At 43.9% G+C, this 18,509-nt stretch overlaps 1 protein-coding gene across 1 annotated transcript in view; it reads right to left on the reverse strand.

The window, feature by feature from the left end:
- CD2AP (CD2 associated protein) overlaps positions 1-12,102 on the reverse strand; it is a 72,287-nt gene extending 60,185 nt beyond the window's left edge. Inside the window, exon 1 of the mRNA XM_064146760.1 lies at positions 11,931-12,102. Within this exon, the coding sequence (XP_064002830.1) occupies positions 11,931-11,934 (4 nt within the window). The 5' untranslated portion in view covers positions 11,935-12,102. The remainder of the gene's footprint in view (positions 1-11,930) is intronic.
- Positions 12,103-18,509: the final 6,407 nt, after the last annotated feature.

The following is an 18,509-nucleotide window of genomic DNA, read 5'->3' on the forward strand; positions in this document are numbered from 1 at the left end:
ACATCTCGTGATCATAAACACCTTTATATCATCTGCTATTCATCAAGACTGAGGATTCCTGTTAGTAGTTATCTACCAGAGCAGGTTTTTTAATGCTACCTACATGTTTAGAAGCTACTGACCTTACAATCCGTATGTATTTTAGGATTCTCTCTCAGTAAGGATGTGGCATTGAGACTGAAACAGCAAGCTCTCTTCCCACAAAATATGCATCTAGTAAGATGGGCACAGGAAAATCAGAAGAAGCAATTTTATGCGCTCTCATTTATTTTACATGATAATGGCACTGTTAATTCACATACATCTATCTATAAGAAAAGCCTTCAACCTCTTCTGAAGCTCCAATGGGCTTCATCCAAGACAGTTTCCAATCTCCTCACTTTCTGCACCACATCCTTACACAGATGTGTACTTAGTGTTGGGCAGTAAAAGCAGATCCTGGTACACTTAGGCTTCTCTTAATGTGAAAACATTAATGTAATGTTTTTAACTATCGTATTCCACCTCACAGACAAGATCTCCTTCCTTGTGCTGAAGGACTAGGCATATTTTCAGTACTATGGGAGAACGTGGGACACTTCCAAAAGGGAGAGGGAGAACCGGTGACAAGGAATATGGATAAGGCTGAGGTGCTCAATGACTTCTTTGCCTCAGTCTTCAATGACAAGGGCTCCAACCACAATGTCCAAGTCCCAGAGGGCAAGAGTAAGGACTGGGAGAAGGAAGATCTGCTTATTATAATTGAAGACCATGTTTGTGAGCACCTAAAGAATCTGAACGCGAACAAGCCCACGGGGCCTGCTGAGAACCACCCATGGGTGTGAGGGAACTGGTGGATGAAGCTGGGGATGCTCCCTCCCTGGAGGTGTTCAAGGCTAGGTGAGATGAGGCCTTGAGCAACCTGTTCTAGTGGGAGGTGTCCCTGCCTATGGCAGAGAGTTGGAACTAGATGATCTTTGAGGTCCTTTCCAAATTAAACCATTCTATGATTCTAAGTTTGAAACAGGCAGTTGAAGCATTCTAGTTGATTTTTAAGAGCAAAACAGCACAGTCTATATTATATACATAATAAAAGGACTCTATTCTGCTGTTTGCACTTCTCTGAAATACTGGCCATCTCCTTATCTACCATATCCATGATAATATGGGATTAATGTATTTGCTTTTGTCACTGTGCCTACAGAAGATTTATTCCACTCAGCACTTCCACTGCCCTGGTTTCAAAACCACACCTCATTTTACCTGGCTTCAGAACAACGCTAAATAAGGTGAACAACAAAAGTGTTGCTTGAGACAGTAAGGTTTCAAATAGTCCACAGTCCACTCTTCAAACAGTCATCTGAAACTCTACTGACACTCCCAGGCATCTTGCAAATCTGGCTACACTTGTGAAGTCCTGCACTAAAAATTCTGAATAAAGGCATATTCTTCTCTGGACCACTCAGGAACCAAACACATAAGGCTCTACTTTTCAGAGCCAATTTACAGAGCTGTTTACAGAGACTAGTTTCTTATGGTGATTCTAACAACCTGAGGATAAAGGAATGACCCTGCACACTCTCTTCCTACTCATTCCCATTCTTCTGCCTCTTCCCTTCTGCTGGTCTCTCAGTTTTGCTGCTGCAGGGTGTGTCAATTTAATTTGCTGCCAAATAAGCCAGCTAGTTCTCTTCCAATAGGACTCAGCTCCAGCCAGTGTCATCCCATGGACACATGATTACTAACTCAGCCAAAAGGGGAGATTAAAGAATGCAATGAATGAGGTCTCATCCAGGTGACTGACTGTATCAAGATATGAAAGACCTAGCACTTGCCCTTGCAATTTGCTCTAATAGTTCAGCACTTCCCTGAGAGAAACATTCAGATGCTACTGACTGCAGCATAATTTACCTTAAGTTTCAGGCAGGCTGATTCTTGTTAATCTTGCATTTACTGATTTATGACAGTACTAAATAAGACCAACTCCATAAAAGCATTAAGTAATAGAAACATTGAAGTCCAGCTCAACTGCAGAAAATCAGGATACAGAAGGACAAACACACATTTTTATGTGTTGTGCTTGTTCTGCTCATAGTGTGCATACTCCTGAGCACATCCAAAACCAAAATCCATGGAAATATATGAAGACCTCAATACCAGATTTTGGCCTTTTAGGAATTATTTTATCTTTAAAGGTATCATTAGAACAATTTTTTGAAGAACTTAAGTTAGACAAACAGTTTAAAAAGGACATTTGGCTGCGGGATGATTTTAAAGATCCAGAATAAAAAGTAGTGAAAATTAGATTGCTAGATCATGAGCACTTAGGGAGTCCAATTAATAGAGACACTCAGAATAAAACTTAAGAAATGTCAGGCTGGATCTAGTGCAGAGAAACTGCAGGTTAAATGAAAAGGAGAAACACTCTCTGTTCTCCATCTCCTGAAATACAGTCACACTCACTCTCTTACAGAGGAGCTAGTGACCACATAGCAGGAGTAAGGCCATTCATCTTGCCAACATGATGGCAGATCCAGCACTAGAGTTTGCTCCATACCAGTCATCTTGCCAGCTCACACAATGACAGAATGGTGAGGGCTGGACAGGAACTCTGCAGATCACCTAGTTCAACCCCCTTTGCTAAAAGCAGGGTCACCTAGAGTAAGCTGCACAGAACTACATTTGGGTAGGTTTTGAATATCTCCAGAAGGAGACTCCAGAACCAATCTGGGCAATCTGTGCCAGTGCTTTGTCACCTCCAAAGGAAAAAAAGTTTCTTCTCATGTTCAGGTGGAACCTCCTGGGTTCCAGTTTTTGCCTGTTTCCCCCTTGTCCTGTCAGTGGCCTCTGTAAAGAGCTTGGCACATTTCTCTTGATACTTGCCCTTTAGATATTAATAAGCATTGATAAGATCCCCTCTTAATCTTCTCCTAAACAGCACAGACTTACAACCACGAGTTGTGCCAAGCCTGTGCAAAAAAAAACAAACACCAAAAAACATTGCAAAACTCTGACCTTTCTTGGCAGCAGCCTGAAGTTATCTCTGCTGAAACACAGTGTGAAACTGCCCCCATGGAATGACTTCAGGAGAGAGATTACATGCAAAGCAACCTTAAAACAAATCCTTTCACAACTGAAGTTCAGAGTTAAGTGACCTGATTCTCCTTTAGCAGAATAAAACTAGCAATTTCATTTCTTCAATTGGCAAAGACAAGATACTTTTCTCCTCATAGCCACGTAGAGGCAGAGTGGAAACATGAAACACTATGAGAAGTTTGCTTACTGTTCTGCTTTTGTGTTTTTCCTAAAAATTTAGTAATAAAATCATTTCAGTGGGAAAAGACCTTTAAGATCATCAAGTCAACCATGAAAAAACAACGCAAACTGGAAAGAAAAAAGCAATCTACGTTAAACTGGTATGTTTCCAGTAGATCCACAACTAAATACCCACAACTAAACTGGATGTAATAGGTTGGGTGTTACCCACTCCCCCACACTTTGGAAATCACCCAGACTAGACTTAGCCAACTCTGAAAATTTGAATGAAGCTTATTTACAGCTTAGCTCAACATACAGGCAGATATTTACAGTATATACAGTTATAGACAGAAATAGACGAGGGAAAAGGTAATACAGAAACACAACAGCCCTCCCAGAAATCTGAGTCCCCAGGAAGGGCTTCCAACCATCCTTCCACTTTCTCCCATCCCTCTCAACCTTACCTCAGTCCCAAGGAAGAATGGAGGTTTGGCCAGGGGGTTAGGATGCAAAGTGGATTAATCAAAGATGGCAGAGAGGCTAGAGAGAAATGCAGCTCAGACAATGCCCCAAGAAGAAGAAGTGGAAATCCCTTATCTATGTTTGGACTCCTGTTCTTACACCTCTCAGCAAGCCTATGAGTGAAGCAGACATCACCCTGTTTCCCTTGCACAGCCTGTAATCTAATTCTTCTCATCAAAACATTCTAGCTATCTCAAACTAGCACACTGGAAGACAATTTCTATCCAGGACAGCTTGCCAACAAGTTCTGTAATTGCGCTGGGCATACCACTGTAAGTAGCATTATCCTCCTGCTCCCAGTCCTCCTTTTCAGCCATGACCTTAGTCCCATCTTATGGAGAGCCAGCCTGGATGAAAGCTAATCCACAAAAAGAAGTTTTGGAAGATTCAGCTCATACAAGCAAGAGAAGAGGAGAACATTCACAAGGCAAAGGAAAGTGAAGAGTGAGACTATTTCAGCTCCAGCTTTAAAAGACCAAGCTGCCCTGAAAGCAGAAGAAAAAAACCTTTACCTAGTACTGCTTAATCCCAAAACCATTTACATATTCCTCTACTGTCAAAAAGCAAAATGATTTAGTAACTGCTCAGAAAACAGCATGAACTTAAGTAATTTAATTCAATACTTGATCTGGTTGAAACAATGAGGGTGACAGAATTAATTATGAGTTGCAATGCTCTTCATCAAGAAGACACAAAAGCAACAAATGCTCAATTTCTTCCCCAGAGCTCAGGAGAGCTCCAACTGCAAAACTCCCAGGGAACATCACAAGTAAGCACTGTTCAAGAATATAACATTAAAGGGAAATGGTTCATTTTTCAATAATTCAACACATTAGATTCTAATTTATTCCACAGAAAGTAATATTGCTTAATATCTTGAGCATGGTATAGTCAATATAAAAGATCAATCATCAATGGCTTGATATCTGAGACAAGTGATGAGTGGTGTCCTACAGGGATCATAGAATCAAGCAGGTTAGAAGAGACCTCCAAGCTCATCCAGTCCAACCTAGCACCCAGCCCCATCCAGTCAACCAGACCATGGCACTAAGTGCCTCAGCCAGGCTTTTCTTCAACACCTCCAGGGATGGTGACTCCCCCACCTCCCTGGGCAGCCCATTCCAATGCCAATCACTCTCTCTGACAACAACTTCCTCCTAACATCCAGCCTAGACTTCCCCTGGCACAACTTGAGACTGTGTCCCCCTGTTCTATTGCTGGTTGTCTGGGAGAAGAGGCCACCCCCCACCTGTCTACAATGTCCCTTCAGGTAGTTGTAGACAGCAATGCGGTATCCCCTGAGCCTCCTCTTCTCCAGGCTACACAACCCCAGCTCCCTCAGCCTCTCCTCACAGGGTTTGTGTAATGGGACAGTGCTGTTTAACATCTTGGTCTGTGACATGGACAGTGGGATCAAGGCACTTGAATATACACTGTTTTAAAAAAGTTCACTTCAGATTCTAAATTACTTCATGTTATATTCTCTCCAGTTCACATCATGCCGAAAGTGGAAAGATTTAACTCATTTGGCAGACAGCCACGTACTGTGACTTCTCCTTCAGTCTGGCAGTGGCAAGTCCTAAATTTTTCAGGAAATGAAGATAAAGATCAAAAAATGGCTACAATCCTTCATTTTCTTCATTCAAGAATTCTGAAGAAAAGCAACATTTCATACCAAATGTATATTGCTAGAGCATAAAACATAACCTCATTCAAACTAGTTGCTGGCATTAGCCAGTGAAAGTAAATAGCTGCACTGGCATCACAACATTATTCAAATGTAATCAAGTTTGCTCAGAAAAACACAGAATAATTTAAGGTGAAAGTAACCTAGAGAATATGTAGGCAAACAGCCTGCTCAAAGCAAGGCTCACATCAAAATTAAATCTTTGGTATGTTTTTATTTAGCATAGCAAAGGATCGCTATAGAAAAGAGGGGATTAATCAGGCAGTTTCAGTACTTCATTGCTGCCAACAGCCAACAGAACAGGACAGCTGAGGGTGATGCACAAGCAACACCACAGCAACCAAGCTACATAGAACTATTTCAAGTCACTGCACATCCATGAAAATGAATGACAGCAAAGGTACAGGCATCACCTTTGCAGGGACTGAGGCACATTTCAGATTGTCAGCAAATTCACAATTCAGATTAAAAAAAACACAGCAATGTTTGTGGAAAAGAAGAGTGTCAGGGAAGAAAAAAAGGAACATAATTTAACTACACTGCAAAATACAGAAATCTATTTAAAAAAACAATGCAAACAAACACACACATCTCTTTAAAAGGAACATAAGGGGTAAATCCCAGTGGTGGAACAGAGGCGCATCTAAGTGCCCAAGTGGTAACCACAAGTTGGACCAGTTGCTAGGAACTGCTACACCCCAGACTTGATAGCAACAAGTTTCATCTGACTGACTTACCCATTTTTGTCAAGATGGCTTAAGTCACTTTAAACATTTTCACTGATGCTCTTTCCTAACAAATATCTTTTACAAAACCAGGTTAGAGAAATACCCGAGTAGCAGTCACATGTGACAGCATCTCCAAGGAAGGAAAAAGGATGGGAAGGACATAGCTGTGACAGCAGACTAGGCAGCCACCTCACAGTGCCCCAGATGTACAGCATGCCTGACCGTATATTTCCTATGTTTAGGCAACAAAACCCCACTAAGGGACAAAAAAACAACACAAGCAGAGTGTAAAGAAGGCCAATTACTGTGAAGAAACTTCAAAGGGAAGATCCTAGCCAGCTGAAAGGACTCTAAGAACTGTTAGGAAAACAAGAAACGAAGACAGCAAATATAATTACATTCCTGCACAGAATTAAGTCTTAAGTAACACATACACAGTCCTGAACAAGTCTCCACAACAAGATGAAAGTGCTATCAAAATTAAAACAACCATCCAGTAAAGATGCCCAAGCCCCAGAATGACTGTCACACAATGGTCTAGACAAGAGAGACTTTTCAGTCTGGAGCCACCAATCAATCATCCACCATTCCTCAAAAATACAAATGAGTCAGGCTGAACAAGCAGTAGCTTTAGGCAAAGAGCCTCTTTAGCACTATCTGGAGGCTGGAGCAAAGAAGGGGTCACCCTCTTCTACTTCATGGTAAGCAACAGGACTAGAGAAAATGCTTACAGGCTATGCCCACAGAGGTTTAGGCTGGGCGTTAGGAAATATTTCTTCACTGAAAGAGGTACCAAACATTGGCAAGGTCTGCCCAGAGCAGTGGTGAGTCACCATCCCTAGAGGTGTTCAAGCAGTGTGTGGACCCAGTGCTTAGGTACATGGTTTAGTGTTGGCCCTTCAGAGCTGGGTCAAAGGTTGGACTGAATTATCTTCAAGATCTCTACCAACCAGATACATTCTGAAGGTATGCATTTGCCCCACACACCCTCATTCATGCAGGGGACTCTCACTGCAACAGGTACTTCTGGAAGGCAAGACCCACATTCCTCTTTGTCTAAGTCCCCCATAGTCCATCTCTATTTGGACAAAATGATCCAGTACACCTACAAACATCTTTGAGCAAGTCCATGAGTTACTAGTTGCCAGTGCAGAGATCTTTAAAGAACTTTTCACAATGGACATGCTTTCCATTTCTAGCACCTTCTGAAGGTATTTCTCCTCTGCCTTAACCCAAATTCTGTATTCACCAACTCTTCCTACTTATGGTAGTTTGGTTTCCCATTAGCTTAGGCAGTTCTCTTCCAGAGGTCAACTCTCCATCATCCTCCCTTTTAGTTTTGTCTAGAATAAAGAAAATGAGAGTAAGAAAGCACTTTGCTTGATATTGCCAGTACAAATACAGATAGTCTGTCAACATTAAGGCTCAAGTACCCTAGTAAAGAAGTTGCAGTAAGTTGTCCTTCTGATTAGGTCATTTTTATTCTTCAGAAGTGTACTGTGAATAAAGTTCAGCTGTACACCACACATTACATACTTCTAGGTAAAATTGTGAACTAGACTCTTCAATTATCCTACCCCATTTGTCTGGGGTGTGATGGTTTGGGTGTTCCCCACCCCCCCACACTTCTGGAAATCACCCAGACTAGACTCAGCCAGCTCTGGAAATTGAATGAAGCTTATATTTACAGCTAGCACAATATACAAGCAGATATTTGCAGTTTATATACAGAAATAGACAAGGTAAAAGGGAATACAGAAACACAACAGCCCTCCCAGAAACCTGAGTCCCCAGGAGGGGCTCTCAACTGCACCTTCACCATCCCCCTACCCCTCTAAACCTTACCCCAGTCCCAATGAAATATGGAGGTTCGGCCAGGGGGGTTAGGAAGCAAAGTGGATTAGAGAAAAAATGGATGGTGAGGTTAGAGTTAGATGCAGCTCAGGGCTCGCCAGCAGAAGAAGAGAAGTGGTTATCTATGTTTTTATTTCTTGTTCCTATGCATCTCATCAAGCCCATGAGCAAAGTATACATCACCCTTGTTTTCCTTTCACAGCCTGTAATCTAGATCTTCTCACCAAAACATTCCAGGTTGCTTCAAACTAGCACATGGGGATATGTGGAGCAGATCTTTTGGGATGGCTTTGCTAGGTTGGTTGATAAGTTTTGCTTTTTAAATCAGAGATGAAATACTGAAGTAATGTTTTAATTGATTCTTTTACTACTAGTGAAGACTGGAAAAATATCTGTCGCTGTTCCTACGACAATGTTACAAGCATTCAGCCTGCTTATAAATCTAGATTTTTTCTGTTGCAAACATGAAGGTTAAGAACGCAAAAGGCTCCACACAAGCTGATGATGAACTTACTGAATAGTTTCTGTATAGCAAATATGTTTCCATATATTTATACAACTTGTGGGAACCACAAATCAAAGCTTGCAGAAATGACCAGAAACAAAAAAAGAGAAAGGCACAGAATTAAGAAGATACAAGCAGATTACAGGGCACCACTGTAGCAATCCTTCAACTGCTGCTGGAATATTCCATTCTTAGTTGTGAAGCCATACAAAATAGTTGGACACAGCAAACTGAGCTCAGCCTTCTTGTTAACTTACAACAGCCAAATCTTTTCTCAACTATAATTAGGAAAATCATCCGTTACCAAGCCATAAGTAAACAAGACAAATGTTACAATGCACCAACACATGGAACTCTACCTCCACGTAGATATTATGAGATAGCAATCAGAGACAACAAAAACATTAATTTAACCAAATGTTTTTTTTTTCCTCCAGAACATCTGAATGATTTTTTTTCTTTAAATAATGTTCCTGTTTGTAGAGACAAACATTGAATCCATATCATCAATCCAGTGCAAAAAGCAAAGAATTATGTCCAAAGAAGGGCAAAGAGGCTGGTGAGAGGCCTCGAGCACAAGCCCTAGGAGGAGAGGCTGAGGGAGCTGGGATTGGTTAGCCTGGAGAAGAGGAGGCTCAGCGGTGACCTTATTGCTGTCTACAACTACCTGAGGGGTGGTTGTAGCCAGGAGGGGGTTGCTCTCTTCTCTCAGGTGGCCAGCACCAGAACAAGAGGACACAGCCTCAAGCTACACTGGGGGAAATTTAGGCTTGGGGTGAGGAGAAAGTTCTTCACTGAGAGAGTCATTGGACACTGGAATGGGCTGCCCGGGGAGGTGGTGGAGTCGCCATCCCTTGGGCTATTCAAGGCAGGATTGGACGTGGCACTTGGTGCCATGGTCTAGCCTTGAGCTCTGTGGTAACAGAGTGAACTTGATGATCTATGAGATCTCTTCCAACCTTGGTGATACTGCGATACTGTAAATGGGCATTATTAGTAACATAACATGGTCTAGTGTTTGTCACCTCTGACAACATTCTCCTCCCCATCTTTCAAGCGCCTGAACGACATGTGCTTATGCAACATTAATTTCCAGTTGCTAAAAAAACATAAAAACAACGTGTTCCATGGCATTTAGTATTTGTGTGCTCCTTCTGTCTTCTCCAGAGTCATACTGCCCCTTGCTTGCTTCTCCATGATCTCAGAAACCCCTGAGTTTAACAGATACCTCAACAGTTAAAGCCACCTATTAGATGTAAAATCTCTTCTGTAAACTGACAAAAAACATAACCAACCTCTTTATCAAGAGCCAGCTCTACCATGACGTCAGTAATAAAATAATCAAATAATGAGTTCTCAAGGCAAACATGAGGCTATCACTAAATATAGCAAGTGCAGTACAGACTACAGTTAGTTCTCTTGCCACTCTTATTTTTAGAGATGTTTCACTGTACATTCTTCTCTACTTTTGGCCACCAAAAAAAAAATAACACTTGAAAATGTGAACAGAGGGCACCACCTCCATAATAAAATCTATTTAATAGGCTCTGGGATCATTTTGTAATCATTTTCAGAGGTTTGGCAGCATTCTGGCAAAAGCAGGTCTCTAACTGCGCATGCACACAATTTGTTATGGTTATAGTTACTCATGCAATAACAATATTTGACACGGAGTGTATGCATCCACTCCATTCAGACGCCTCTGCAGCAGTTAATAATATTCTTGCTACTGTAACCAGAAGAAAAAAGCCACGTTTTTTTAAATAAAGGAACAAATACATAAACCAATGTCATAATAATCACTCATAACCTGGAGTCAGTCCCTTATTAACTGTCTTACACAGCATTCCTAACTGTAAACTAACAATTTTTATAACTCAAACCTACAATGTGTAAATTCTCTGGTACTTAACATTGCAACATTAAACAGTCTGAGTTCAAAATGTTTGGTTAGCACAGTAAACCTTTATGCTTCAGGAGCCACCAAAATGACCTGGATAGACGCTTCTCCCTTACACACAAGACAATGCAGTCCAGGCAGAAAGAAACAGTAATTCTTACCTATTCTGAACCATCACTAGAAGCAACAAAAAGTGAGTTCCTTAGAGCCTGATTTCTATTACATGCTAAAACACCAACTTTATTTTACATTTTTCAGACTTCATTTTCAACGTGCTTCGACCACAGAAGACAATTCTGACTGAAATGCAAATACTGAAAGCACTTATAAGCAGAAGGAACACAGCTCAGGAGGAACAAGCATCGCTTCACTAACTGCATGTCTGGTCAGCATACAATGTACTTTCTCACTTGTTTTATGCACAAGGTCGAGGGGAGGCAAAGCTATCCAAACCTCTGGCATCATTCCACTTAAAGCCCAAATCGCACCGAAAGGCAGCACGTTTGCACATAGAAGCATAAGCACACACACCCCCCTTTTCACACGACAGAATACAGCCACCGCCACACTCACTCTAGAGAATATCCCTCCAAAAGCACATCAAGCAGCTGATAATTCTACAGGACAGCATAGCAAGGGAGACCTAAGAGTGGAGGTAAGAGACAAAACGCTCAACAGACCTTTCTGAATCTGTAGAGGAATGCAGTACGGAAAGAGGGCCCTGAAGTGTGGTGCTTAAGTCACTCTTCCACACCTCTCTATGCAGACGCTCCTACATCAAATAGCAGCATAACTGACTGCTCAAGTGTAAACCTGAACAGCCACATTAAGAAAGAAAGCATACTGCCAGTCGTGGTACGTCTGCTTTTTCTGAGCGAACACTTTGGCACAGAAATGGGTGAATGCGCAGCTCGAAACTGAAGCTGGGTGAAAAAGGCAAAAGGGCTGGATTGAATCAGGAAAACTTTTACCCTTCACCAAATCTCGCCAGCCAAGCTCTCTCCAATCAGCCCAGGATCACTGCTCGCCATACGGCTGTAAACAGCCCTCTCCCACCACAAAAACAAGGAACCACCGGAGCTGCCACCCGCTTTCACCCGCCTCGGGCCCCCGCCGCTGTCCCTCGGGCCAGGCCGGGCAAAAAGGAGCGGTCCTGGCCTCTCCCAGTCCCGCCGCCGCTCCTCGTTCCGCCACGGCGGCAGCGCTTACCCAAGCACCTGTGGGCACCTGCTACCGCCAGCTCCCGCCCGCCTGTCCCCAGCACCCGTAGCAGCTTCTCCAGACCCTCCACTGGCCCCCAGTTTCTGCGAAGGAACCAAGTAACTACCGGCAGCGTTCCTACCGGCAGCGCTCCTTTGCCGGGGCACTCCTCTGGCCGCCCTAAAGCGGCGCTTCCCGGGCACCGAGGTCCTCGCCCTCCCTCGGACAAAGAGCGGTGAAGGAAGCCCTGGAGGAGAGGGAAGAGGGTGCTACTCTTGCTGCCCCCGCCGCGCTTACCCATGCTGCGCCTGCCCGCCCGGGCTTGGCAGAGCGGCTCCCGGTCCCGCCGACGCGCTCAAGCTGGGCACAATGACTCCATCCGCACCCCTACGGAATGAAAGGAGCTGCTCCGAGCCGCCGGCGGCCCGGAGGAAGAAGCGGCTGCAGACCCGTCCCGTCACTCCCCGCCGCCGCCGCCGCACCGCGCCTCGGGCGAGCTCCGGCACCGGTGACACCGACACCACCCCCACCCCGCCCGCGGCGGGGGTCGCTAAATCCCGCGAGAGCCGCGCGTGGCGCCCCCACGCCGTGCCACTGTTAGCAGGCGGGGTGACGTCAGCGCCCCTGCCCCGCCCCGCGGGACCGCCTCTCGCCGTGTGCCTGTGCCGGCGCTGCGTCGCGCTGCGCTCTCCCGGCGGCGGGAGCGACCTGTCACGCTGCCCGTCCGGTTCGCCGCACTCGCGATTAGTTTGCTGCTTAGCCTGCGGCCAGCCCCGCGGTCAAATGACCTCCTCCTTAGGGGATACTCTCCGGCTCATTCCCACGGGAGAGCCCTGCCCTCAGCCCGCGCCCCCACGGCTCCCCGCAGGAAGGGGCTACCCTTACGACTGTACAGACCCTCAGCAACACTCCGGCCCACGAGGTCCTCGGGCTGCCCCATGCTTACGAGGGCTTACCCACTTCTTCCCCGAGCAACCCCCAGGACACAGACATCTTCGATTTGCGATGGGTTCTGGCTGCAGTGGCCGTTCCGTCTTGCAGTCTCATGGAAGGGGACAGGCAGGGAGACCCGGGGGGCAGAGTGGGCAAGTCCCCCTGGCCTTCGAGGCTGCGGACCTCGTGTGGTAATTGCGAGCTTTTGCATTGCTTTTGGAGAGTCTATGGGCTAGGGCTAAGGCTAAGTAGTTCTTAAGAACAGGGAAAGTACTCAGAGCTGTATATGTTTAGGGTTTTGTGGGAAAGTTGGGAATGTGTGGAAAGGACTGCTTAGAACTATACCGATTTAAAGGAAAAACAGTGACCCTGAGGCCAAAAGAGCAAGTAAACACGGTCAGGGTTTCATGAAAGTCAGGGAGTATAACACAGCAGGGCATTCTGAAAGGAAAATAACACTGTCTTCCCTGCCGCAGACAGCCTTTTGTGAGTGGTTTAGAATGAGCCATTTCAGCCAAGCTCAGGACAAAATTAGCCTGAAAAAAGAATGTCAAGTATTTCCAGGAGTCAGCTTTTGCTTAGGATCTTTCTCATGGCATATAAACAGCAAATGACTCAGAAGACAAAATGTGAAGTCTGAGATTGTAGCATGGTATTTTATCTTCTCCACTGTGCTTTGAGGCAAATTGCATTTCCATTTCTTCCAATAGTAGAACTGGAAACGGACACTTGATAGTTTCCTTGAAACAGGGATAGCATTTAGTGCTGATAAATGCCCCCGTGATGCTCTCCTTAAAAGGAGAATCTATTTTTACATAAAAATACATCTTCCCTTCAGCCCAGACTTAAAATGGTTAATAGCAAAAAGGAAATTCGGACCAGAAAGAAACATCATCCCAAGAGTTCCAAGACAGTCCCCCAGAAAAATCAGACAATAACTTCCCTGAGGATGAATTATCCTCATCTGTTCTCTCTGATTTCTTAAAAAACAATAAAAAGTAAAGGATGCAAGAAATTATGTATTCGATCTGATGTAGCAAATGTTACCTTTTAAAACCCTGCCACAAACCTGATTATGCACGAGCAAGAGATGAGAAATAAAACACTCCCTGTCTGTCTTTACAGAGTGTTGAAGGAGCTGTGTGTAGTCTGATTTCAGAAAGCTGGTCTGAATTAGGGCAAAAGCTCATTCTGGTTTATTTAAGGACAATTATTACCTTCGAATCGGCCCTGAATGAATACTCATGAAATAAAGCTACCTTTGTGATCCTCTTCAGTCTAGAACATGCTGGAGAGCAAAACACTGTTTCTCTGCACTTATGCTGTGGGCTAACAAGTTTGTGGCTTTCTGAAGTTTCATTTTTACGTATCTGGATAATTACAACCAGGGCTGGCTCAAAGCTTCTTAGACAAGTACAAAAGCCAAATTTTACTCAGATCCCATCTGCCCTGGTGATAGTGCACCAGCATCCTACCTGTCCTGTGCTTTAGCCTCCATCTGCATTTCAGTACCAGTAAATGGGATTGTTCTTAGGGAAGCTCCTCTGGCTGCAAAGTCCAAAAGGTCTTTTCTCTCTGGATGTCTGAATGTGCTACTGCTGAATACATTGTCTGCAGCCCTGTGAAATTTCCTTGCATGCCCAGGCCCAGGAAGGCAAACAGCATCCTGGGCTGTATCAAAAAGAGTGTGACAAGCAGGACCAGGGAAGTGATTGTCCCCCTGTGCTCAGCACTGGTAAATACACTCCTGGAGTACTGTGTTCAGTTTTGAGGCCCAGATTTGAGGTGCTGGGCAGGTCCAGAGGAGGACAACGAAGATGGTGAAGGGTCCGGAGAACATCTTTTGTGAGGAGCCACTGAGGGAACTAGGATTGTTCAGTCTGGAAAAAAGGAGGCTCAGGTTGCTCTCTTCTCTCAGGTGGCCAGCACCAGAACGAGAGGACACAGCCTCAGGCTGTGCCAGGGGAAATTTAGGCTGGAGGTGAGGAGAAAGTTCTTCACTGAGAGAGTCATTGGACACTGGAATGGGCTGCCCGGGGAGGTGGTGGAGTCGCCGTCCCTGGAGCTGTTCAAGGCAGGATTGGACGTGGCACTTGGTGCCATGGTCTAGCCTTGAGCTCTGTGGTAAAGGGTTGGACTTGATGATCTGTGAGGTCTCTTCCAATCCTAATAATACTGTGATACTGAGACCATATTGCTCTCCACAACTACCTGAAAGGAAGTTGTAGCAAGGTAGGTGTTGGGCTTTTCTCCCTAGTAACAAGTGATAGGACGAGAGGAAAGGGTCTGAAGTTGTCTTCATAGGAGATGTCAACTTTGGCTGCATGAGGGGAGGTTTAGATTGGATATTAAAAGAAATTTCTTCACTGACAGGGTTATCAGATGCTGGAATAGGCTCCCCAGTTAGGTGCTTGAAAGATTGACAGGTGTGGTGCTAAGGGACATGGTTAGCACCAGTTTTAGTAGAGTTAGGTAATGGTTGGGCTTAATGATCTTAAAGGTCTTTTGCAATCAAAATAATTCAAGGATTCTATTATTCAATTCATTACTAGTGGAGCTATTACAACTAATTAATACAAAGCTTCAAACAGCAGGGAGGTTGTAGAGAATCTCCCTCCACCTTATGCTGACAAATACCATGTCAAGTGGCTCCACAGTCATCACCAGTATAACCATATGTGAAAATGTGTCTGTACTTTCAAAGAGCATCTATTTGACTTAAATACAAGAGAATGCTCTCCAGTCTGGTTGTAGCAATCACCACTTAAGAAGAAGCAGAGAAACTAAAAGTAAACTGGGCTTTTCACTGGCATTTTTTTTTCCTCTAATAAAAAAACAGCTTAGTCCTTCCCTTTTAGGTACATTTGGCAGTTTGCATGAAGTCCTTTTGGCAGCCACTGTTTGGGATTTCCTTATATTAACATCTAGCACAAAGAAATCTCATCTTCGGGGTCCGATGGGCTAATGGTTTCCTTCAGTATCTGAATAAATCAACAGCTGTGGCCTTCAGCCATTTTGTCTCACCAAAACAATAAGTAACAGGAAAACTGCTTCTTCTTGTGGCAGTTTTCATGTATGCTTCACGACAGGGATAATAAACTTTTTTCTCTGCTGAGACAACTTCACACAAAATGTAAAGTAACGACAATGTAGTCCTGATTGCAGTGATCTACAGGTAGAAAGTCTGCTCAGAAAGTAGTAACTTTTATTAAAGCATTTGATACAGCATTATGAATACTGGTGTTACCATCATGCATGCATGTTATGTATTAGGGTGCACTTCTGTGCTGCTGGTTAGATAACCGTGTCAACCAAAAGTGTTGAAGTGGTAATCACTGATCGCTTATAGCCCCTTTGTACTCTTAAGTGTGATGCCAAAAGCAGCTGAGTCACTGCTACTGCAGCTGGAGAGTGTCCCTCTTAGACAATGAACTTCTGTTGCTGGTGCTCTCTCTCTTGTGTTGGTTCCAGAGCTCATCTGATGGTTTTGCTCAGTCAGTTCAGCTTCCAAATCCAGCAGGAAACTTAAAAGCAGCAGGGAATTGTTAAGTCTGGACTTGCAATTACACTATGTTCAACTGTAATCGTTAAAATTCCAAATAAAACCAGTCTTATCACTAAAAAGGCTGATCAGGTGCAGAAAGTGCACTTGTCACTTGCACTGAGAGAACTGGTTTGAGTATGATTGTCCTGGGTTTTTTTTGTGTGTGGTTTTGTAGTTGGTTGTTCTTTAGATTTTTATTTCTTTTAATGAAAATACAGCAAAAGATGCACCCATACTGGAAGCTCCAGGCCATGATGACGCAATGTTCTTTGTAGTTATCTGTCACAGGGGACTCTTGGAAGAGTCTCTCTTTTGGAGGAAGGGATGTGGAGTTACCTGCATGCTTACATTTTCATGTCCTGATTTTCCTGTGCTGACTGCACTGAGTAGTGCATTTCCATCAATACCACATTCTCCAATAGACAAAGAGTGCAAACACACTTTAGCTATTGCTTCATGCTTTAAGCCTAACACAATGCCTCCTCTCTCTCCATGAGCAAACAATGGAAGATTATCATTAATTTTCTTCCAAAATGACAGCTTTTTGGTGAGTGCTCTTTAGCCACTTCAGAGTTTAGAAATATGTGATGGTTTGGGTGTTCCCTGCCCCTCTACACTGTGGAAGTCACCCAGACTAGACTCAGCCAGCTCTGGAAATTGAATGAAGTTTATATTTACAGCTTAGGACAATATACAAGCAGATATTTACAGTATATATACAGTTACATACAGAAATAGACAAGATAAAAGGGAATACAGAAACACAACAGCCCTCCTTGAAACTTGAGTCCCCACGAGGGGCTCTCAACTGCCCCTTCACCTTCCCCCTACCCCTCTAAACCTTACCCCAGTCCCAAAGAAGAATGGAGGTTCAGCCAGGGGATTAGGAAGCAAAGTGGATTAGCCCAAAAAATGGAGAGTGAGGTTAGAGAGTAAGATGCAGCTCAGAGCTCACTAGCAGCAAAAATGAGAGTGGTTATCTATGTTTTTAGTTCTTGTCCTTACACATCTCAGCAAGCCTGTGATGGAAGTAGACATCAGCCTTGTTTTCCTTCCACAGCCTGTAATCTAGTTCGTCTCACCAAAACATTCTAGCTAGCTTCAAACTAGCACAAAATAGCATTCCCAAGGAGCAGTCTGTACATTGTGGAATCACCAGAGTTGACATCTTCTGTGAAGATGACCTGGCATAACAGAAGGTGTCCCTCTCCATGGCAAGGGGTTGGAACCAGATGATCTTCAAGGTCCCTTCCAACGCAAACCATTCTGTGACCCCCACGATAACTGTTAAAATGGAAGCACAGAGTCAAAATTTCCAGGTGCAGGCATTAAGTGAAATAAAAACTCATCTTCTGCTGTTTTTGAAGGAATGTGCTCTGGTAAAATGAATATTCCCCAATACTTCAGGTTCTTAGGAGGGAAAACATAAAGCAACCAGGTGCTTCTGAAAGGGCTTAGTCTGCTGTTAGTCTTAGCTGTTTGTGTCTCTGGAAAACTTAATGTACTTTGTTGGCAGCAGGCATCAATGCCCCAAGGGAGAGGCTATACAAGCTTACTGGAATGTAGATAAGTATCTAAGTTCTTGCCCTGCAGGACAACAAAAACAGCTCCAAAACTCTGCCAGGGCACCATTCCTCACAGCCACAAGTACCTTACTTAGGCAAGAGCTAACCCTTCTAATTGAAAATATGTCACATGTATTAGATCCAAACGCAGTTCTGACTCCTAACACACAAAATCGGTAAGGTTTGCTTTGTCTGGGGACGAGGAGGAGGGAGAAATGTGTGTCCTTTCCTCATCTGGGCAATCTTTTCTCTGCAGTGGTCCTTAATGGTGTTGTCAGCTGGGATGTACTCCCTAGGTTTCAGAACTGAAAATTCACATAACCAGCTTCTTTGGGTAAACTTTAGTATCTTGCTGAAAGGAGATACACACCTTTTAGGAGCATCTGCAGATTATATTAACACATCCTAGAGTTCAGTTAGTATAACTGTAATTGTCAGGGGAAATAGTATTTTACTGCAGAGTTTTCCAAACAGTAGATCTGTAGAATGGTTTGGGTTGGAAAGGACCTTTAAGATCATCTAGTTTCAATCACCCTGCCATGGAGAGGGTCACTTCATATTAGACCAGGTGGCTTAGCTCCTCATCCACCCTAGCTTTGAACACTTGCAAGCTTATAGGCTTCAAAAAATTCTCTGGACAACCTGTGCCTCACCACCCTCATGGGAAATATTTTCTTCCTAATATCTAATCTCAACCTAGCTTCTCCAGTCTGAAGACATTATGCCTTGTCCTATCACTACATGCCTTTGTGAACTCCAACTGTGCTTCACCCCCCTTCAAATACTGGAAGGCTGCTACAGGATGTTCCCAGAACCTTCTCATCTTTAGGCTGA

Source organism: Pogoniulus pusillus, chromosome 7 (assembly GCF_015220805.1).
Source record: "Pogoniulus pusillus isolate bPogPus1 chromosome 7, bPogPus1.pri, whole genome shotgun sequence".
NCBI classification, from domain to species: Eukaryota; Metazoa; Chordata; class Aves; order Piciformes; family Lybiidae; genus Pogoniulus; species Pogoniulus pusillus.